At 52.6% G+C, this 22,068-nt stretch overlaps 6 protein-coding genes across 7 annotated transcripts; 4 read left to right on the top strand and 2 right to left on the bottom strand.

The window, feature by feature from the left end:
* Nucleotides 1-797: 797 nt before the first annotated feature.
* On the top strand, nt 798-2,814 carry CKM354_001126500 (uncharacterized protein; the record flags this gene model as incomplete). Its single annotated transcript, XM_044806747.1, has 2 exons — nt 798-1,149; nt 1,196-2,814. The coding sequence occupies 2 exons, from the start codon at nt 798-800 to the stop codon at nt 2,812-2,814; spliced, it is 1,971 nt and encodes a 656-aa protein (XP_044662682.1).
* An 872-nt stretch (nt 2,815-3,686) lies between these two features.
* CKM354_001126400 (uncharacterized protein) lies at nt 3,687-5,447 on the top strand (the record flags this gene model as incomplete). Of its 2 annotated transcripts, none has more annotated exons than XM_044806745.1 (2): nt 3,687-4,214; nt 4,458-5,447. In XM_044806745.1, 2 exons carry the CDS (start codon nt 3,687-3,689, stop codon nt 5,445-5,447), a joined length of 1,518 nt encoding a protein of 505 aa, XP_044662680.1. The 2 variants fall into 2 exon arrangements, with proteins under 2 accessions (XP_044662680.1, XP_044662681.1); XM_044806746.1 differs by having other exon boundaries at nt 3,687-4,286; nt 4,434-5,447.
* A 786-nt stretch (nt 5,448-6,233) lies between these two features.
* Nucleotides 6,234-9,458, top strand: CKM354_001126300 (uncharacterized protein; the record flags this gene model as incomplete). The annotated part of the gene is made up of 1 exon (XM_044806744.1): nt 6,234-9,458. One exon carries the CDS (start codon nt 6,234-6,236, stop codon nt 9,456-9,458), a length of 3,225 nt encoding a protein of 1,074 aa, XP_044662679.1.
* Nucleotides 9,459-11,247: 1,789 nt separating this feature from the next.
* Nucleotides 11,248-12,195, bottom strand: CKM354_001126200 (uncharacterized protein; the record flags this gene model as incomplete). Its single annotated transcript, XM_044806743.1, has 1 exon — nt 11,248-12,195. The coding sequence occupies one exon, from the start codon at nt 12,193-12,195 to the stop codon at nt 11,248-11,250; it is 948 nt and encodes a 315-aa protein (XP_044662678.1).
* A 1,089-nt stretch (nt 12,196-13,284) lies between these two features.
* Nucleotides 13,285-15,531, top strand: CKM354_001126100 (uncharacterized protein; the record flags this gene model as incomplete). The annotated part of the gene is made up of 3 exons (XM_044806742.1): nt 13,285-14,688; nt 14,738-15,265; nt 15,313-15,531. The coding sequence occupies 3 exons, from the start codon at nt 13,285-13,287 to the stop codon at nt 15,529-15,531; spliced, it is 2,151 nt and encodes a 716-aa protein (XP_044662677.1).
* A 2,582-nt stretch (nt 15,532-18,113) lies between these two features.
* Nucleotides 18,114-18,950, bottom strand: CKM354_001126000 (uncharacterized protein; the record flags this gene model as incomplete). The annotated part of the gene is made up of 1 exon (XM_044806741.1): nt 18,114-18,950. One exon carries the CDS (start codon nt 18,948-18,950, stop codon nt 18,114-18,116), a length of 837 nt encoding a protein of 278 aa, XP_044662676.1.
* Nucleotides 18,951-22,068: the final 3,118 nt, after the last annotated feature.

Raw genomic sequence — 22,068 nt, 5'->3', positions numbered from 1 at the left:
AAAGTTGCAGTCGCACCATGGAGCGGTGTCACAATAGAGACTGTCGTGTTGTCTTAGCGCCAGCAATGGTGAATATGATGGGTCATACCATCTACGATCCATTTCCGTGCAATGGAACCATGTCCTACACGCTAGGCACGTCTCGATATCGCATGCTGCATTCGGCTTCGAAGATGTAATCGTCGGGACGCTCGTCGCTGCGGAAATTTTTTGGACTGGGGCTATCGTTGCCACATCGAATATGTATTGAGTCTGCGTAATCGTCGTGGTTGAGGTGAGATTGGGGAATCGAAGAGCCTGTTGCATGTGGGCGTGCTGAACGTGGTGGAGGCGAGGAATCCCTGCAACGAGACTGGCGATGCAAGGTATGATAATATTCATGTTTGCCATAGTGATGTTTGCGCTCAATCCTCGAAAACGATGGTGGGTGCTACGATATAAACCGTAGGCGACAATGCGCCCCTTCCCGAATGTCACAGGCCAGGACGGGGCTGCTCCCTCCAGTAAGGAGAAGCGGAGAAAACCCCCGGGGGCGGCGTCCAGAAGGAAGAAGGGAAGGGGTTGAATCAGGGATGCGACAGCAGGACCCCTTCTGCAGTGTTTCCCATGCTGGCTCTTGTCCTAGTTCGGGAGGTACCACACATCGCCGACCCCGGGGCTCACGCATTTGCCTACTTATTGATCCAGAAATGCCATCTGCACAAGCCGCAAGCATTGAAGCCTCACAAAGTCTGAACTACGTTTGCGAAGATATCAGTCAGTCAACTTTTCGAATTTGAACCGAACACCAAAGCAAAATGGAGGGATCCAAAGTCGAAACCACCGCTCCAACTCCCACTCCGGCGCAGGCGCCAGAGCCCAGTCGCGCAGCTGACACGACCCAAGGCAGTCAAGTCGGAGGTCAGACGCTGCCGCCCGGGAACAGCAAGCTCAACAAGGAGAGAAGAGAAGACTTTGCCCAAACTATCGATTTGCTTGCTGGGGAATTGCCAGAAGATGGCACGCCGATAGACCCGTCCTTCCTCCTGGATGGCCCATGCGGTAATGCGGACGACATTCTAGATTCGTATAGAAGTCAACTCCAGCACATCCTGGAATGCCCGACCAACGATAAAGAAATGGAAAACCATAAGGCAGAAGCCTACAAAGGTGCGCAAACGATATCTCCGCTCGCCTCAGACTAATTCTTGCTCAGCCCTTTCCTATGGGATATCCCGATTCAAGGATATGTGTGCTTACGAGCCGGTGCGGGACGAGCTTTTGGAGTGGGCGGGCTCAGGATTTGTGGGGGAAGCACCTCACCACTACTTTGACGAGCATGGAAGGACACGACAGAGAGATGAAAAGACAGATGCCACTTTCAAAGATCGAATCCGGAAGAACGCCTCTGGACACGATACGGGAGAGGATTCGGAGATGAAAGATGCAGATATCGCGGATTTGTTCCCGTCCGACATGGAGCCGTATCAAGTACAATGGCAGCAGGCCACGAAGTTGTGGAGGGAGATCTTGGACCACCCACGGATTTACGTCGACAAAGACAGCGACTGCCGAGCTCGCGCGGGCAAGATTAACTATACCATCGCGGAGAGGCAACTCCGTGATGGCAAACAGCGAGTAGACTTCAAAGTGCCATGGGAAGAGATGCTCGTACTATTGGTCTATAGCGTTAGTCATGCAGTGAAACCCGGCGACGCATCTCTGCCCCAAGATCGCAACAGCATTCGCCGGGGTCGCGAGGTCCTGCGGGAACGACTTAAACGAAACACGCAACCAGAAGAATGGGCGGCCATGATGGATGAGGCTATCGAGCAGAAATCGACAGAGTGGAACGAAGCTCAAGAAAAACACATACCAGAGAGCAAGATAGCGGAACGGAACACGCTCTGGCCCGAGGACTTCCTCCAACGCTTGCATGGAGGTGGAGCTTGTGGGGAACCTTCGCCGAGCGCCAAAGAGGCCGCATTTCGAGGCTCTGCTGATGGTGGCGCAGATGGCGGAACAGCAAATGGCACGCATTCGAGTCGAACGGGAGCGAGCCCCGAACCCGCAATGGACGACATGAAACCCACCCCTCGAAAGGGCATCTACAGGTGCGAGCTCAAGCCCAACCATGTCACATATGAGGGGAGAGAACGAAAGATCGGGGGACTGCGCGACTGTGGTCGGACCGTCAGGGGCGTCCGGATCCCGATGTGGCAAGTCCTCGTTCAGGTCACCGACGACGATGCTGAGTTCTGTGTCTGGCACATCGTGGCTTCATCGAGGTTGGGTCCCAGGGTGGCCGAGCGTTACCTGGAGAAAGGAGAGAAAAGATTAATAGGAAATATGAGAGGGGCAGCTCAAGACATAGGTGACATTGGCACTTTCAACTGGGGGGGGATCGCATTCATCCCCCATGAAACAGATTACCGACGCCCTGTGACGTTTATTTTTGGTAGTTTTGGCGAGGTGCACGAGTTTGACAAAGACGCCACATTCTGGAGCAGAAGTCTGCTGGGAAAACATTTCAACCAGGCTTTCGTCGATGAAAGGATCGATCTCTTGCTCGGGAAAACAAATGCCGCCCCATATCCCACACCCAGGAAGACGCGAAACCAGAGCAGAAATAAATCTGCCAGGCGCGGCAAATCCGATTCCGCGGATTCAGAGAGCGAAGAAGGATCGAATTTGGAGGGGACCAAACGCGGAAAGTCGACCAAAGATGCTCTACATGAGCCCAGCATAAGTGAGGATGACGGAGACTCCACTGAAGCAGAGTATCAAGAATTTCTGAAATTTAAAGCCCGGAGGCGCAAAGCAGCCAAGAAATAAATTTGAAGCGAAGGGAGAAATGCCGTATGATATCGCTCGTTTCATTTCTTTTAGTTGAGTTAGTTAGTTCTCCTATACACGGATCGAGCCGTATTTGACTTAACATCCTTCACTGCGAGACGAGCCACCCTACGTAACGAGCCAATACACCAACCTTCGACTCGCTTGCTGTCAACTAGGGGTTTGCATTCCTGCCATCCATTCGGCGATTAACATCCTTCACTGCGAGACGAGCCACCCTACGTAACGAGCCAAAACACCTACCTTCGACTCGCTTGCTGTCAACTAGGGGTTTGCGTCTCTGCCATCCATTCGGCGGTTACCTGCGCGGTTTCTCTCTCTATCACCAGAAGCGTTACCAGAAATACATCGTCGTGGTCCCTTCGTCGACCATTTCGCAAACGCTACGAATTGACTCTCCGCCGGATTGCCCCTGCTAAAGTGTGCCTGCAGTGTTGCGGCAGACTTTCGGGAGTTGAGTACTGTAGTCCATCAGGCAAACAATACACCGTCTGCTCCAGGAATGATTTCACCCAACGTATGAGCGAACCGAGAGTTTCTCCGTTCACCAAGGCAGATCCACAGTTCGTCGGACAATATGAGACCCGTAATCGTGCTGACCTCATGCTGTAACGCACACGCAGCCATTTTAGCGCTATGCTGTCTCCAGATATGTCGTGTAGTGAAGTGTGGCGCACAGTCGCGCGCTTCTCGATCCTTCTGAAGCAACGTGGGGTCCGCGCTTCTGCCTGGTGTCCACTTTCGGACCAGTTTTCGGGTACCTGCAGATCCCCCAGAAGGCAGATCCCCCAGAAACTCTGCTTCCTTCTTCCCGTTCCTCCACATTTCTTCCATACAGTAGTACGGAGCGTATGGACAAGGCCAGCCTAGCGCTGGCCGAAGATGCGTGCTCTGGCGTAGAGAGGTCTTTTCGCGCTCGGTCACAACACACTAATATTCCTCGCACCACGCTCCAGCATCGCGCGCGCGGACGGCCGTCGCTCAAGGCGAAGGCGGAAAGCCAACAGTACCTCGATCCGTGGGAAGAGAAGGCGCTGGTCGCGTTTCTCGTTCAGCAAGATGCACTTGGTCGACCTGTTCGAATCAAGTACGTAGGCTCGATCGCGTTTAGTCTCGCTCGCCAGCGGACGCCTTCGAAGAGACCCAGCAAACCGCCAGGCAAAAACTGGCCGCAGCACTTCTACAAGCGACATCCAGAGCTCAAAGCTAGTACGGCCAGGGCGCTCGATTGGAAGCGATACGAGATCCACGATAAAGTGGTGCATTGGTTTGATGTGATCGGACAGGTCTTGCAGGATCCGAACGTGTTGCGAGAGAACGTCTATAACATGGACGAGACGGGCATCATGCTTTCCCAGCGGGGCTCCGTCAAGGTTCTGGTAAGTAAGGAGGACTCACACAACTGCAGAGGTGCCCGCGTCAAGCGCGTCACGATCACGGCCATCGAGTGCGTGAGCGCGGATGGTAGGTATCTCCACCCCATGATCATCTGGCCCGCTGCCACTCACCGATCCAACTGGAGCACGTGGCCTACCCCCGGATGGCACTACGCATTCTCGGACAGCGGGTACACGGACTCATATCTCAGCTTACAGTAGCTGAAGCTGGTATTCGACCCTCAGACCAGAGATCGTACAGGACAGAGGCCGCGAGTGCTGATCTGTGATGGGTTCGGGACGCATGAAACGCTCGAAGTGTTGGAGTTCTGTTTCGAGAATAACATTACACTGTGTCGCCTCCCGTCTCATACCTCTCATAAGTTACAGCCCTGTGATATTGCTGTGTTCGGTCCGCTCAAAGCAGCGTATCGAGATCAGGTCGAACGTCTGGAACGTGGAGGCGTGGGAACGATCGGAAAGGAGCACTTTACATATCTGTACACTCCCGCAAGGGAGCGTGCTTTCACCTCACGGAACATACGATCGGGCTGGGCCAAAGCAGGCCTCTTCCCGTTCGATCCGGCGAAAGTGGTCAAGGATTTACCTCCAGCTACTATTGGACTAGCAGGACTGGAGACTGGCATTGTCCAGCAAGATCCGGTCTCCCATGATCCGTCGCCGCACACTCCGGTAACACCCAAGACGCCCGTGACTCCCGTATCGGCGGAAGCGGTCCACGCTCTGCACAATCTGATCAAGCTCGATACTGACACGCTCGACGTGACCCGTCGGCAACGTTTCCAGGAACACCTCGAGAAGCTCACCAATGCGACGCAACTGTCGTTTGCCGAACGCGCCCTTCTTCGTGAGCCAAATCAATTCCTGGCCAAGATCAATAACGAAGCCAAAGCCCGTCGATCGACCAAGACAGAGATCATTGGAACGGCGCGGGTGATGAGCTACGAAGACTTAGCAAAGGCGCGTATGGATCGTGCTCTGAAAGAGGCTGAGAGGGAGGCAAAGAGAGCCGAGAAAAAGGCCAAGAAAGCTGGCAGTGCCAGGTCCAAGCCAGAAGCGAAGAATATGAGAGACGTAAGCGCCTGTGGACAACTTGCACCTGATAGCGATGCTCAGGACCTCGACAATGCAGAAGCGCTACGGATCGGCATCGAGGCCCAAGAGTGTCGACTCATGCCGGGGCAATGCAGAGCTCCTGTGGCGCGAATGTGGTAGCGATAGAATCGGAATACTATTTTCCAGGAAACGTCTTATGTTTTGGAATTCGTATCCAGAAAATACGTGCTACCTTTATGACTGATCACAGCCTTTAGAACCCCTCTTCAGTAGCCAGACGATGGCTATGGCGGTGGCCGCTGTAGAGGTGGCGAAGATGCTAGAGTGGAACGAGGAACGCCGGCATCACCCAGCTTAGAAAATGCCAAGATAGCAAGGACACACGCACTTCAGCTCGTCTTCTTGGCGCATTATAGTATCACCAGTCTTCTGTCGTTTTCGATGGCGTTGAGAGAGAGTCCAAGAAAATGCTAAGTTACAGGACTGATTAAACAGTTCAGCTTGTCTCCATGGTGTTCCGCCCTTAGTTGAAGCTCAGATGCGAGTGACGAATTGGTGCCTCAGGAATCGAACAACACGACACCAAGTTCCTGTGCTTCGTCCCACTCCCAGAGTGCCTAGCGAGAGAGATCCTACTTACACCGCTCAGAGACAGGCAATACAACAGACAACATACGGCAGCCTATGTCTGCGAAGCACATTTACGTTGTGCAACGGCCTATGATCTGTCCGCGCACGATGATTCGCTTCAGCATGCGCAGCACGAGGCTGTGTCGCGCCATCATGCAAGAGCTCCGCCTCTTGACCGGTCGCCTCAAGATGCACAGATCCGCGGCGCAATTTGCGACCTTCGACACTGCATAGCACGCCGACTGCCACAGACGAACTTGAACAGATACATGCAGACGACTTGAGAGCCACGGGCGACATCGAACGCGTTCCGCTATGCGACTGCTCTGCGTGGACACCCTCAAATTGCGCCAGTTCGACGAACCGAATAAACCGCCGCCTTACGCGATCGCGTCGCACCGGTGGTGTGACTCAGAAGTAACGTTGGAAGATGTAGAAAGCAGACGGAACACAAAATCTGCAGGGTACAAGAAGGTACGAGGTTTTGCGGAGTATGTCAAGGATAACGTGCCTTCGATCAAATGGCTCTGGATCGATACCTGCTGCATTGACAAGAGGAATGCTGTGGAGCTGTCCTTTTCTATCAACTCGATGTTTAGATGGTATCGCGATGCAGAGCTGTGCCTGGCCTACCTTGGCGACGTCAAGACCGTCGATAATCACGAGAGCTTTCGGCAGAGTATGTGGTTCACGAGAGGCTGGACCTTGCAAGAGTTGCTCGCACCACGGACGGTGGTCTTCCTCACGAAGCACTGGAAAGTGATCGGGAACAAGGGCGCCTCGGCTGTTCGATATCGCTGGACCACTACTGGACCTTCGCTTGAAGGCCGGATTTCACAAATCGCAGGCATCCCAGAAGACATCCTACGCAGCTACGAAGCGGCTTCTCGTTTAGATATCAGCGAAAAACGAAGATGGATGGATGGCAGGATCACCACGCGCGAAGAGGACATCTATTATGCTATGCTTGGTATCCTTGATCTTGGCCTGGTCGTCAACTATGGCGAAGGACGTGCAAGAGCCGAACAGCGCCTTTTAGCGGCGATTGATGCCCAGAAGGTGGATCTTTCAAGACTGACTGTCGTGCGCAACGCAGTGTTCAACTCGTCAGTAGAAGAAACAACATCGTTCTGTCTGGAGGGAACGCGGTCAGAGATCCTACGCAACATTCAGCAATGGGTAGATGGTTCAGACGAGAAATCGATATTCTGGCTCTGTGGCAAGGCGGGTACGGGCAAGTCAACCATTAGTCGTACGATTGCCCAACGCCTGAATCAATCGCAATCACTCAGTGAGCAGCCGTGCTTGGGAGCGAGCTTCTTCTTCAAGCGTGGCGAACAGGACCGCAGCAATGCCAACCTCTTCTTTGCCACGATTGCTGCACAATTTGCAGATTTGATTCCTGCCATGCGCAGACCTATCCTAGCCGCGCTTGATAAAGATTCCTTCATGTGCAGCAGAGGTCTACAAGAACAGTTTGAGAAGCTACTTCTGCAGCCAGTGCTGAGCCTAAACCCGGCGTCTCTACCACGACAGAGATTCGTGATTGTGATCGACGCTCTCGACGAATGCGACCGGAGCACAGATATTCGACTCTTCCTCCGGCTCCTCGCTCAGTTAGACGGTGAAAGCAATCTTCGACTACGCATCTTTCTTACGAGCAGGCCAGAGCTCCCTGTCCAGCTGGGGTTCCGCGCGCTCGACGGAAGTCTCCACCAAGATATCGTTCTTGAAGAGGTTCAAGCGGACACCATTCATCGAGATATACGTGCATACTTTGACGCTGCATTCGTCAAGATCAGAGAGGACAGGATTGACGCCGTAGAATTACAACACTGGCCCAGCGAGGCTAATCTGCAAGCACTTGTCGAACTGGCGGTCCCTCTGTTCATCTTCGCCTCGACGGTGTGTCGTTTTGTATCGGAGACAAAACCTCGAAAGCGTCTCGAGTTAATCCTCGCGCAACGCCACGCCGCCGTCACCTCACACCTGGCCAAAACGTACTTGCCTATTCTGAGCCGACTGCTTGGTGGCAAACCTCAACGCGAGCGAGAAGAACTGATCCAGGACTTCCGAAAGATTGTGGGGCCGATAGTTCTGGCAGCAGATCCGCTTTCAGTCTCCTCGCTCGCCTCTCTACTCTGCGACGAGTCACAGGATGTTGAGGAAGAAGACATTCGCGAACTTCTCCGGCACCTGCATTCTGTTTTGGAGGTACCATCTAATCCGCATGACCCGGTGAGATTGCTGCACTTGTCGTTCCGCGACTTTCTCGTCGATGCGGAACGAGAAGATCAGGAAGGGTTCTGGATTGACGAGGTAGAAACCCACGCAAAACTCTCCCAATATTGTCTTCGACGTTTGAACGAAGATGGGGTCTTGCGGCTTGATATGTGTCGTGTCGTGCAGCCCGGAACTCGGCGCTTCGAATTGTCTCCACAACAGATTCAGACACACATTCCGCCAGACGTGGCCTACGCATGCAGCTACTGGCCTCTGCACATAATGAAGGGCCGATCTCGATTGCGTGACAACGGCGGAGTGCACAGGTTTCTACGTAGACACCTCTTGCACTGGCTGGAAGCTCTTAGCTGGCTTGGCAGAATTTCGAGCGCGATCGGTCATATCAGTGCCTTGTTGTCGATTGTAGACAGCGACAGCCATGACGTCACCAATTTTCTGCAGGACGCGAAACGATTCGTACTACGGAACCGCTATGTGATCGACCTTGCTCCCTTACAGCTTTACCATTCCGCATTGGTATTCACTCCTACGCAGAGTCTCGTCAGAAGGACCTTCTCTCACGAGATACGTCAGGAATGGGCGCGCTTTCCGGAGGTTCCAGTGAATTGGAGCGCAGAAGTACAGAAGCTCGAAGGGCACGACGACCGCGTCACTGCGATCGTGTTCTCGCCAGACGGGCAGGTCATCGCGTCCGCATCGTGGGACCAGACGGTGCGGGTGTGGAACGCGGCCACGGGCGAGCAGACGCAGAAGCTCAAAGGGCATGGCAACACAGTCAGCGCGGTGGCGTTCTCGCCGGACGGGCAGGTCATCGCTTCGGCATCAAACGACAATACGGTGCGGGTGTGGAACGCGGCGACGGGCGAGCAGACGCAGAAGCTCAAAGGGCACGACCACTATGTCACCGCGGTGGCGTTCTCGCCGGACGGGCAGGTCATCGCTTCGGCGACATATGACCAGACGGTGCGGGTGTGGAACGCGGCGACGGGCCAGATGATTCATGTCATTCCTGACGTTCGTGTCACGAGCCGATTCTTCCTGGTTTTCTCTGAAGATGGCAATTGCCTGCGGACAAGTGCTGGAGAATTCCACATTCCACATCGTGGTTTGGTCATGCCTTCTGGTACTTATGCACGGACATCCTTCTTGGAGCTCAGAGACCAGTGGATATGCAACCAGGGCGCAGATATATTGTGGCTGCCTCACGAGTATCGGGGAAGCTGCTCAGCAGTATACGAGAAAGCGCTGGTGATTGGACAAACCTCGGGCGCCGTAAGCATCTTTAGGTTGGAATGAGATACTGTTTTGTGCACTGTAATCCCTACTTAACTTCTTTGGCCTACACTACAGTTCGAATACGTAAATCAGCATGTTTGCTGTGGGAAAATGGAGGTTGAACCAACAACGCCTTGGCGCCCTCGCTACGAGCGACCATGCGCGATACTAGAGCGTGGTGCAGCAAACATTAGAGTAGCGTGGAGCAATGGGAAAGAATGAAGCAGAGTTTCTGGGGCATCTGCAGGTACCCGAAAACTGGTCCGAAAGCGGACAGCAGGCAGCAGCGCGGACCCCACGTGGCTTCAGAAACATCAAGAAGCGCGCGACTATGCGCCACACTCCACCACACAGCATATCTGGGGACAGCATAGCGCTGAAACAGCTGCGCGTGCGTTACAGCATGAGGTCAGCACGATTACGGGTGTCATATTCACCGACGAACCATAGATCTGCCTTGATGAACGGAGAAACTCTCGGATTGCACATCGCTTTGCTCAGACACTTCCTGAAGCAGCAGACATGTTGATTGCCCTATGAACTACAGTATCCGCCCTCCGAGAGCTGGCACCAAGACGACAGCCACGGCGTAGCAGGGGCTGATCGTTAGGGAGTCCATTTGCAGTATCTGCATGATGATCCCCAGCACAATCGCCATTATTCCCCTCTCGTCATACTCAAGGCAGTAGACGAAGAATGTGATGCAGGGTGACGCTCTTGAGCCAACTGATGCGCAAGGTCGTTAGAAAAGTTGAGCACTGCATTTTTGTGTACGTTGGCTCGCCTCACAGGGTGGCTCCCCATGGAGGGAGGGACGGTACTATTTTCAAGCCTACCCACCTTACATCCATAGCTTATCAATTTTGTCGAAGGAAACTTCGAGAAAGGGTGTCGCATCATCTCCGGGCGCATCGCAAATAGTCATGTCACTCTTTGTGATCTCCCAGAGGAACTTGACTTGGTGTGGCCATACGCAGCACCTGCCCCTATTCGCAGCATTTCAAGTCGGCTTGTTCGCGCGAATACTCCAAAACAGTGAACATTTCTTGCCTGTCGAATCTGTCGACCACTAGCGATCAGTGGAATGCAGCTTTCTAGCCGTATCATAGAGATCATTGAGGTCGAATATATCCTGATGATGTGTCCTTCGAGGTCAATGAACCCTAACACAATGTTTGAGTCTCGCAGCGCGAGTTTGCGAAGTGAGTTACAAGCCGAAAAAAGAATTCTGGGTTCGCTGCGCTAGGTCATCTTCTGCTGTACAGTGTCTCTGTACTGAGAACGCGGTAAAACACCACACTGTCCTGGATCTTTACGTTGGACGGGATGACCTCAGAATAATCCTCACCAGCTTTCTAGCTCACCCGTGGCTTATGTTTGAAAATCTTGCGGAAGTCCTAGTCTGGAGACCGGTGGGGTTTTGTGAACGACCTCGAGCTCGCTGCCTCCCGCGTGCAATCATGCTATGCATCTGAGCCGACTTAACGACAAATTGATTGAGAAAGCGGGGTGTCTTATCCGAGGAACAATTCAATCGGAGCTTGGTGCTAGCGACATCGTGCACCTGTGTCTGCGTCCTTAGCAGCCCCATGGGACGAGATGCTATGCATAAGCCAATTGTTCAACTACCACAAACGTAGCGTGCATACTATCTGAACACTCGAATTCTTGTTCCCTGTGATGTTGATAGTTTCGGGGGAACAGTCTGATTGCACCCGCTGCTACAACGCGAAATCCACTCCACCTCGTAGTTTTAGATGGCATCGAGGTCATGTCTTCGCCCATCGTAAAGGTGCTGCTCACTCTCATCCTACAAGAAGCCCGTAAGCAAGTGTGACTGCAATACATGAGATTTCCTGCCCTCCACGAATGCTTCCTTGTCTACGCTCCTGATCTCGGAGCCGGTGGGGATGCACTTCATGATGTCGTTTATGTGCATGTAGACGACCAGGCCCGCATCGTTCGCCAGATACGCGTCCTCACCGACAACGGCAAGCGCTATCCTCATCACGTCCGACTTGGCCATCAGGCTTACGTGGATGCCCATCGTCTCGAACAGCTTCAGGTCATTGCTCGTCTCGGCGAACCGAGGAGGAATCGCGGAAACCAAGTTCTTGCACTTGGAGCATGTTGTGGGCAATACCATGTTCTTGGTCCTGAACTGCGCCGGGAATTTGGAGGGTTTCGCACATCGAATGTAGATCATTCTCGCACAAGCGATGCAGGCGAGGAAGACATGATCGTTCGAGATGTCCTCCAAAGTCTTCAGGTCACCAATGACGCTGTCCTCGTAGTCACTGCTCAAAGCGCTTTCGGCCTCAATGTTCACAGGTGCTTGGAGCGCATGAGCTTGCTCGACAAGCTCAACATCGCGCATCAGAACAGGTGAGGGATCGGCTTGAGGCGCTGCGGCGAAGGTAGGCTCGCCCACGAACAACCTGTTCGGCTCACCAATGGAAGTGGAGCCTGATATTACGTCCTTCGGTGGGATCTTGTTCACGATCATGGTTCTGGTCCAGGTCCCTTTCTCGCGGTTGATAGTCTTCAGCTCGACGAGCCTGTGCGGACTCAGGTTCCGAAGGTGTTCCGTCTGAGTGCTGTTCCACCCGTGTGTGTCGAAAGACGGGATGATCTTAGTGTTGATGAAGGTGTACGTGTCTATGTCTAGCGAGCCTTGACTGTAGGCCTTCTTTATGCTCTTCCTCAGCTGCTTCTTGGAGGAGAATACGATCTCGACGCTCTCAAACGACTTGTCCATCTGCGAGTCTACAATCTTGACTTGGTGCAGTGCAACGGTAGCAATGGTCTCACTTCTGAAATGTAGTCGCAAGCATTCTGTAGGCGATTAAAGTCGAAAACTCAACCGCGGCAGGGCGAGCTGCTGGCTGCACACCCACACCAAGGTGCCCAGGTTCCAGGGCGACAAGGGTGATCATGCCAGAAGTGCGGAGATGGAAATGATTTGACTGGGTGACGTATAGTTCGCTTCAGAACGCATCTCGTGCGATGTTGGCGTGTAAGGCCTGAGCTTGCTTTGGGCGCCAGCGTCTGCGGGGTTGAGCTCTGGCCACTCTCCGCGCCAAACGGGGGAGGCAACAACAACCCATCAGCCAAACTCAGTCGTCGACAATGGCGAGAATGTCATATGCAGAGCCACCGAAGCCGTATAGGCCCCAAGCCCCTTCTTGCTCCCCCTCTGTTCCTGCTGGGAGCGAGATCAGGACTTGTTGTTAAACAACTCAGGCTCACCGGTGTTGGTCTATCTGGCTTATTAATAAGCTGGTTATTGAAGATCATACTGGCTACTCAGTCGCTGAATCGGGTGTGCAAGGGTTCGCCTTGTAATAGTCTTTGTGTTCTGCTGCAGCTATTGAGCACGTCCAGTGGGCAGAGACACCACAACGCACTCTGACATCCAGCGGGTCACCTCCGTTCTGCGGTACTTTCCACGACCAAGGCCAGTCGAACCCGATTTGTCCGATGTCACAAGCTAGTGCTTGCTTCCTTCTGGCGTCTTTCGACTTCGCACTAGGATCCATAGCCCATCAACTGCAAGAAATCATCGATTCACCAGCACATTGCCGATCCAATATTTCGAACCGGGCTCAGGCAGGTAGATGAGATGGAGGGAAAAACGATAATGGCATGATCGCAGTAATGACCGTAGATGACAATTGAGGCATTTAGTTATTGCATGGGCGGGCGCGTGCGAAACGTGTGGAGCGGTGTGGTATATTATACTCGGTGTCATGCACCGTGGACATCTACCTCCGAGTGAGTTCCATCACTTCCACTCCAGCCAAGCACTTTGGTTTCGAGCCGACTGTTTCCCACTATCTCGATAATCATGGGCGATATGGGGTCCGCAATGCCTGACTTGCATTCGGCGCAGTCCCGTGCTCGACTCAGGGCAATTGCATCCGCCAGGAGAAGAGGTATCGCCGAGCACATCGCGTTACCACAGCTGATCGTGTGCGGTGATCAGTCAGCAGGCAAGAGCTCGGTATTGGAAAGAATAACTGGGATTCCTTTTCCTCGACAAGACGGTCTCTGCACGAGATTTGCGACGGAAATCATTTTGGAAGATGAAGATGCAGAAATGTCGATATCTGTCGCTATTATCCCACACTCGACGCAAACAGAAGAACGCAAGACTCAGATGCTACAGTTCTCCCGATCGATCGAGTCGTTTGCAGAGTTGCCTTTGGTGATAGCGCACGCCGGAACAGCCATGGGGGTGAAGGGCTTCGCAAGCGACGAGGCGGGACCATCTTTTGCGCGCGATGTACTTCAAATCCGAGCCTCTGGTCGCACTGGTCTGCATCTGAGCGTCGTGGACCTACCAGGAATCATCCAGGTACCGAGTGAGGACCAAACGGAAGCAGATGTTGATGCAGTGCATGCTCTTGTCGATACGTACATGCAAAATCCTCGCTCCATCATTCTCGCGGTTGTCCAGGCGGGCAATGATATCGCTAATCAACCAGTGATCCGAAAATCAAAAATGTACGACCACTCTGGTGAGCGTACTATAGGGATCATCACTAAACCTGATTTGATCAACCGAGGGACGGAAGGCCGCATTGCCCTGCTGGCAAGAAACGAGGACACGACACGACTGAAACTGGGATTTTTCCTTCTCAAGAATCCATCCCCTGAGCAGATGAAGAAGGGAATCTCGCAACAAGAAAGCACTTCATTAGAGCATGCTTTTTTTGAATCGCTTCCATGGAATCAGCAAGACCTCGATCCGGGCCGCATCGGTGTGAGCAATTTGAAAGAATATCTGCAGACTCTTCTGGACCGACATATCGAAAAGGAGATGCCGAGGGTTCGTCAAGATCTCAGAGATTTGAGACAAAAGACTTCCAACGAGATCGAGAAAATGGGCAGCGCACGACTCACCATCGCTGATATGCGTGTATTTCTGTCACGACTAGCAATGAGATTCGACAGTCTCTGTTCTTCCGCGCTCCAAGGCAACTATGGTGATTCGGACTTCTTCGGAGCCTCCGGAGAATCGATACCTCCGACACGCCTGCGAGCTGTTGTCCACGCCTCGAACGTGAAGTATTCCGACCTCATGAGAACTGCGGGCGAAAAGAGGAAGATCAAGGGACATGATGCTTCTGCTCATAGCTACGATAGTCTCACTGACAGTGAAGGCCCTGGCGAAGCGAGTGAAGGGAACGACGTGATCGATGAGCAGGTGATGGTGACGGAGTTGGAGTTCCGACAATGGATCAAGGAGGTACGTCCCGTGAGCATCTCTAGGGTGCTTTAGCTGATGAGCCTGCCAGGTGTATATGAAAACACGCGGACGCGAGTTGCCGGGTGAGTACAACCACGTGTTCTTGGCGGAATTGTTCCATCAGCACTCCAGCAGATGGCTCCGCCTCGCTGCTAATCATCTCAACCATCTTTATGAATGTCTGGACCGTTTTGTAGAAGCGGTCATATCATACCTGTCCAATGAGGAGCACACGAGGAGCAAGTTACGAGAACGAATAGCCCACGAGCTCGAAAAGATGAAAGTTGATGCCAACAAGGAGCTCGCCAGGCTGTGGAATGATGAGTCTCAGCAGCCCCTTACTTATAACCATTACTACACGGACAACATCCAGAAGGCCCGGAATGACGCTGCACGCAAAGCTCTCAAAAAGGCAATGGACGAGACGACGAGCCACGACTACCATGGACGTGTGCACATTAGCAACAACAGCATCGATATCCAAACATTTCTCACATCTTTGCAAAAGCGAGTTGTCGTAGACATGGACGAGCAGGCATGTTCCGAGGCGAGGGCTGCTCTAGCAGCATATTACAAGGTAGGCCTGTTTGATATGTCTACCAACTCAGCGCTAAATGCCAGCAGGTTGCTCGGAAGACCTTCGTGGATAACCTCTGCCGTCAGGCCATCGAGCGGCATCTACTTCGAGATTTGCCGAGCGTGTTCTCCCCTCAAAAGGTAGCTGCTTGTTCGGATGAAGAACTTCGATTCCTCGCAGGAGAGTCGAAAGAGGCGATTGAGAAACGAGAACGCTTGCTACGCTTCCATGCTGTTCTCGAGGAATGTCTGTTGGAGCTTCCTTAGCAAAACATGTAGCTGCGACCTTCGAAGAGTGACATTGAGTTCCCTCATTCCCTCGTTTCGTAACACCTCCTCAGCTTTACCGTGTGGTTCTGAACTACGTTCGGCGTATCAAGAGCCCCACAACACCCGGCGCTCGGTATAACGTCTTTTCTATAAAGTATTGCGATATTGCAGTAGACATTAATAAGTAGCAGTATACATTCGCAGGGCCGGGTTAACTCGTAAAGATATGAGACTAAGCTCGAATGACGAGTTTCACCCGCAAGGGGCGAGCTACTCCATGTAAAGAGAACTTTCGCCGTGATCCAGCTCACAGCTTTTCATGTTATCGTCGCTCAAGCCACTGCCCTCGCACAGGGTCCCAAAAGTGCGATCTCACACACATGCTGCCTGCGACATCGGGGCCTGATCCGCTCGGGCCCCTGCTTCTTGGTCTTTGCTCTCGGTAGCGATACACATGCCAAAGCATCCAGCGGATGACCCAGTTCTCCTCTGCCGCGCCATCAGTGTCATGGCCAAGCTCGTATACCGCTCTCGTTGCGGTGGAAGCTTCCTTATAGATGCGCAGGATTTCTCGGTGTGTTCGGGACTCGTTGGTGTGGATGCTGCAGGAGCGTTGTTAGCAGTAGCTCTCAATACGCTTCCATTGGAACATGCCCTCATACCCTTCGTACGATTCTTCACTGACAAGTCTGGCTCTTGCCTCGGCCGCTTCAGTCTGCTCCGTGTCAGTCAAGCCGAGGCCGATTGTAAGTAAGAATCACCTTCATTGCGGTATAAAATGTGCGGTGGGCATCGTCCTTCATTGAAAGCCCGATGCGCTCCAAAAATCTCGTTTTGCTCTCGCTCTTGGCCAAGGCTTTTATTCGAGGTGCCATATCTCTGGAACATAAACTGAACGAAGATGTCGAACTTTTGTGAAGGAACACTGCTCCCTACTCGAGCTGTATACCAGATTTAAATCCGCCAATTGGCACATCATTGCTTCCTGATCTGATTGTCTTTGTTGCACCGTAACACAAGCACAAGACTACTGTAGCGCTGTGCTCCCCCAAAGCTCCACATGGTAGTTTGAGGGTTTGTGCAACATTGCACGAATGCATCCACAACGATATCGAATACGCCAATGGAGAAAATGCCTAGAGAATACGGATCGCTTTCACTCATCCTTAGGCTCTGTCTCAAGCATCACATCATTGGTCGTACTGTCTTTAACAAAGGTACGATCGTGAAGCTCACAAGTAGTCTCACATGATCGTGCGAGATATTTCTGTCAACGTTGCACCTTGCGAGCGGTGTGCCACCTTGATTGGCCACTTGTCATTGATTGGTCTAAACGTCGCACCACGACTGCATACTGGGATTTTGTCTGCCGACTTGCATACGCACTGTGTGCTGCGATGAGATAGCCCGGATCGCGCGTATGGGTGAGCGGGAGTGTGGGTAGTAAGCAGTCAGTGCTCGAATGCTGCCTAGCTACCTTCTGGAGTCTGCATGGCAGCAGCTCAACTGCGAATGCAGTCCTGCCTCTCGTTGGGGAAAACGGATATGCGATTCAAGTACTGCTGATTTCTCGAAGTCGTACAAATCCCGAGTAAGTCGAAACCCCTTGCTGAAACCTCCGGGAAATGAGCTGTCTGATGCCGCAGCTCGGAGTAGAACTATGGATTGTCTCATGACCCACAATGGGCCAAATCTGCACCCCTCTGTATCGAGCGACGACCCACCCGCAAGCCCCCGCCTTGCGATTGAACTCGCATGCTGCAACTGTATTCGCAAGAGGCCGTAACAAGCGTCCGTTCCTGCTACGCAGCTGGAGACACTAAATGGTAAGGTGCAATCAGACTGTCGTGAGCTCCCGAGCCGCGCGACTGTGACGTTCTCGCGCAGAGCTATACTGATGCACAACAAGCTCTTCTCGATTTGCACCTGTGTCGTCATCTGGAGGTCATGAAATCGATACGTCAGCCTTGACACCCGACATATGCAACTGAGCTCGTGTCATGAATGCACAAGCTCTAGAACTAAGCTCCAGGTATACAAAGACCGAGACCATGTAAAGGATCGTTCTTGCGGAAGGAACAGGGCATAACGTGAGGAACTATTGCGCAAATACAAGTGGTTGTATAGAACCGTCTTTTTCGGTCGATGCATGTTATCTCGCCGGCCTCCAGGTGCTTCATCGCATATCTGGCCAAAATATGAGGCGCACAGACCGACACTACAGCATGCTCACGCAATCTAATTAACCTCCAGCTCGACTTGTAGACACCAGGATGGATCAGATCGGACGGCGACCTGGCTGTGAGAACTCACTACGCATCTCAGACACCTGGATCTTGTTGTCTACTTCTCTGCCAGCAAGCATCGTACAGTAAGTATAGGCGCTGCTGATTCTGCTGGACGATGAGTGATGGGAATCGTGAAAATATGCGAAAGTGAATCGACAAGGGAACAAACAAGTGGTCATCCATGTAGTGCATCCCAAAAGAATTGAGAAGCCGACTGCGCTAGACCATGTGCACAACTGGATTGATAACATACATTACATACATTGCTTGCCCCCTATGTAGACAGCGCCTTCACATATCGTCTGTGTTGTAGAAAGATCTCGATACAAACTCCTCCTCCAGCTTCCGCTTTTTAGTAGTCAAGTCAGTCCCCACGAGATATGAAGTCTGATTTGGCGATTGTTGCGAAGTTGTCGATTGAAGAGTCCCTATAGCGTGCGTGTCTGTTCCCACCTCGTGCAAGATGGGGGCCTGATCATCCGTTGGCACGTATCCATCATCATCTATCCACTCGTTCGCCCATTTGACAAATTGGTCTGCGTCTTGGAAGCAATATATGGGAGACTCACAGCCAGTCGCCGCGCTGGCTGCTGCTTGGCGCTTGTCCGCGGCTGCCTGCAAGAGCGTCAGGAATTCGGTGTAAGTCTGTTGCGAAACGCTCAGGTGCTGTACTGGCTCAAATACAGCATGTTGGAAGTCCTGTCGGGTCTTGTTCAAATCCTGCTCTCCTGAGGTGTCGTTATCCGCGTAGCGGATCAAATCACCAAGTATCTCGCTCAGATTGACGAGGAAATTTTGCTCTTCGTCCACGGTCAGGAGAATATGTTTGGCTACAGCGCCACTGATTGTCCAGAGGTAGTTTCCATAGTTCGGTCGCAGCAAGGTCTCAGGCTGCGGTCCTCGAGGCGTGTCACGCACGAACTTATGCCCAGGACCGAATCCAAGATGCGCAACGCCGCGACGTATGATGGAAGCCAATTCTTTTGTCGCCATCTCAGTGATGTGGAGGTAGGTAGTTCCTGGACTCCGGCTCAGGTTTTCCATTGCAGGCTCGGTGAGAAGTTGCGTCGCGCCGAAAAGAAAGATGTAGAGCATTCCATCAGCCCTGAACGGAACTGCGAAAAGCATTATTGGCGTCAGGTAGAGCCGCGGGAGCCCTTGCAGGTTGCCTGTCAGTAGAAAGGAATGATAAGCTGATTCAATAAGTTACTCGAATGCGAGTATTTGTCTTTATGTACGTGGCACTCCAAGGCGGAATATGATGTCTTGTGCTGATACTTGGGGACGTGTGATATTGCTCGCCATCTCACAGACTCCACACAGAGGAGGTCTAAGAAGCTGCCCTGTTCACTGCCCCTGATCGCCCATGCATCTCCAGTCAAGACTTATCATAGGCAGATGGCGCATGTATAGCAAATGGCACGGCAAAGACCATCACAATCCTCGTCACATCGCTTACTGGACTGGACGGACATCCACACACGAGCAATGAGTTTCGGGTCGAGGGCAAAGGGCGCTAAACGTGATCTACAGAACCACTTCACACCCCGGAGCGTTTCTCGCCTAGGATGTCTCATTCCAGAATTACATCGTACCGAGGACCGATTCACAACGCAATCTGACTTGGTCGCTTCTCCAAATACAGTCTTTCACTCAACGCACTAAGCAAAATGGCGGATTATCGAATAAGCCCAAGTATATACTTGCAAAAAGGCTGCAGGGAGGCACTGCTAATCACGAAAGAACCATGCTCAGCACAGGGGAGGGAGTAATCGGCTTTGTCCTTCCATCAGCAGCAGAACTACGAATGTCACGCTACATTGCCTCCGGGCTTCTGGCTCCAATTGTATGCGCTTTGCCAGGTTCCAGAATGCATTGGATCGCCGAGGACTGAAACATGGATTTTAGTTCGCAGAATAACTAGTGACATTACTTTCTTAGTATGATGCCTCATCGCACAATTGGCGTATGACGGTAGCCGAAATTGAACTCAAGGGCGTCGTTCCGATGCTCGTAACTGATTACTACATTGACATCCATGAGTTGCCTTAAGTTCCATCGCGATGTGAAGACACCAAGTTCCGTGTCGACCCACCTTCTTCCACATACCCAATGGAAACACTCTGCGGTGCTTCGTCGGTAACAGGGTGGTCAATGGACGGGTCATTTTTCGTGGCCATGCCGTCCGGACGGTGTCCGGCCGGATGGACAGCTAATGGGGTATCTGCCGGCCGGCATTATTAATGCTAGCGTCCGTCCGGACATGTAAGTGAATCACCGGTGTCCATGGCATGTGAATTGACCTTGTTGATGAGAATGTCGTTCCTAGGGGTGTTGTTAGGGTCTGGGTCAATTGATGAATAAGAGCGTGTTTGATTGGTCAGATGCCAGCCTGCAGAGACGCCGGCCCGTGCGCCGACCTCCCACGCGCGACTTCTCAGAACGCGACTGGGGACGCGTTTCCTTCACATGCCAAAGTCCCTCGATCGCCCACCTGATCATTGGCATTTACGCACACACCACGATGGCAGGCGGTACCTCCAGCATAAGCGCCACCCACAGCATCGACCTGACACAAATCCACGCCGAATCGCAGCTCGGAACCGTCCTCCGGACGCGTTATACGCGGACCGGCTTCCTCGTCGATGGAAAAGCTCTTCGCGACTTTTACCCGACACCGCCAGGCAAGGCAGAGCACAGAGCGTGGGTCTGGCAGCATGGTGAGGCTGTTACGCATCTTCAGAGCTTCACCAACTACTGGCTGTGTCGTCTGTGCTTCGACAGCAGCCATAAGGATCACAGGAAGGTGAAGGTCATTCGGACTGGTGGAGGAACGAACTCGATACGCAGACACCTAGGCAAGCATGGCTACGAGCTCGATGGCACGTACAAGCAGTGTAAGAGGCGTCCGGTAGACGACGGCAACATCGCTAGTATGATCAAGCGTCAAAGGACGACCGAGAAGACTCCTGTTGATCGTACCGAGTGGAGGTCGCTATTCCTCGAGTATGCCGTAACAGATGAGCACTCACTTCGCGCTCTAGCATCTGAACGACTGAAGCGGCTAGCTACGTATCGTCAACCTGTTCTCGAGATGCTATTCCCTACTTCTCACAACACCCCGCGAGCTTGGATCGTCGACTTGTGTAAGAAGACACTGCCTCGAGTAAAGAGCGATATGGCTACGGCGATAAGCGGCATCGCTTTGTCGTTTGACGCGTGGCTAGCAGACATCGATGGCGGCACCGACTTCTTAGGTGTTCATGCTCACTACTTCGATAAGGACTATCAGCTGAAGACAGTACTTATTGGACTCGTACCAACCTATGGCAATCACACTGGTGAAGAGCAGGCAAACATCCTTCTCAAGCTGATCAGACAGTATGATATCGCGTCCAAACTGACCTACTTTATGGCCGACAACGCGTCTAACAACGACACGACGATCGAAGCTATTAGGCGCGAAATACCAAGTCTCCGACACCCTCACAAGTGCCGCCTTCGCTGCGCTGGCCACTTCATCAACTTAGTCGTTAAGGCTATGCTCTACGGCGTCGACATCGAGTGTATTGACCAGGCTTGCAACGACATGAATAAGGAAGACGAGGAGCTCGAAGACAGCGAGATCGTATACGAGTTTCAACGCGCTCTATCTCTACGTAATGCCGTCGATCGTCAGACAGCATGGCGAAAGAAGGGCTGTGTTGGCAAGCTCCATAATATCGTGATCCATGCTCACTATAGCGAGGCACGACGACACGTCTTTCGATCAAAACAACGCGAGGCAGACACACGACTTGTCGAGCTAGTGTTGAACGGCGGGATTAAGTGGCAATCTGACCACGACATGATCGAGCGTGGCCTCGAGCTCAAAGATCCAATAGAGCTGTATTGCTTACAGTTCATTGACGACCTTCGTGAAGACATACTCACCGCGGATGACTGGGCCGAGTTGAAGGAGATATTGAAGCTTCTCAAGCCGCTGAAGATGGCGTCGCTGAAGGTCCAAGCAGATGGCCAACACTTCGGTGGATTGTGGCAGTCGTTGACAGCTTTGGAGTCACTGCTAACTACACTTGAGAAGGCGAAGTCAGACCATGAACACGCGGCCAACTCACACCTTAAGGCGATAGTCAATCTTGGTTGGAAGAAGCTCGACAAGTACTATCGACTCAGCGATCGCACGCCTGCCTACCGTGCCGCCGTGGCGTTACATCCATCGCTCAAGATGAGCTGGTTCGAGCAG

This window comes from Cercospora kikuchii, assembly GCF_019650295.1.
Source record: "Cercospora kikuchii DNA, contig_00008, whole genome shotgun sequence".
Taxonomy (NCBI): domain Eukaryota; kingdom Fungi; phylum Ascomycota; class Dothideomycetes; order Mycosphaerellales; family Mycosphaerellaceae; genus Cercospora; species Cercospora kikuchii.
Note: the sequence above shows the minus strand (reverse complement) of the source record. Positions and strands in the feature narration are given on the sequence as shown.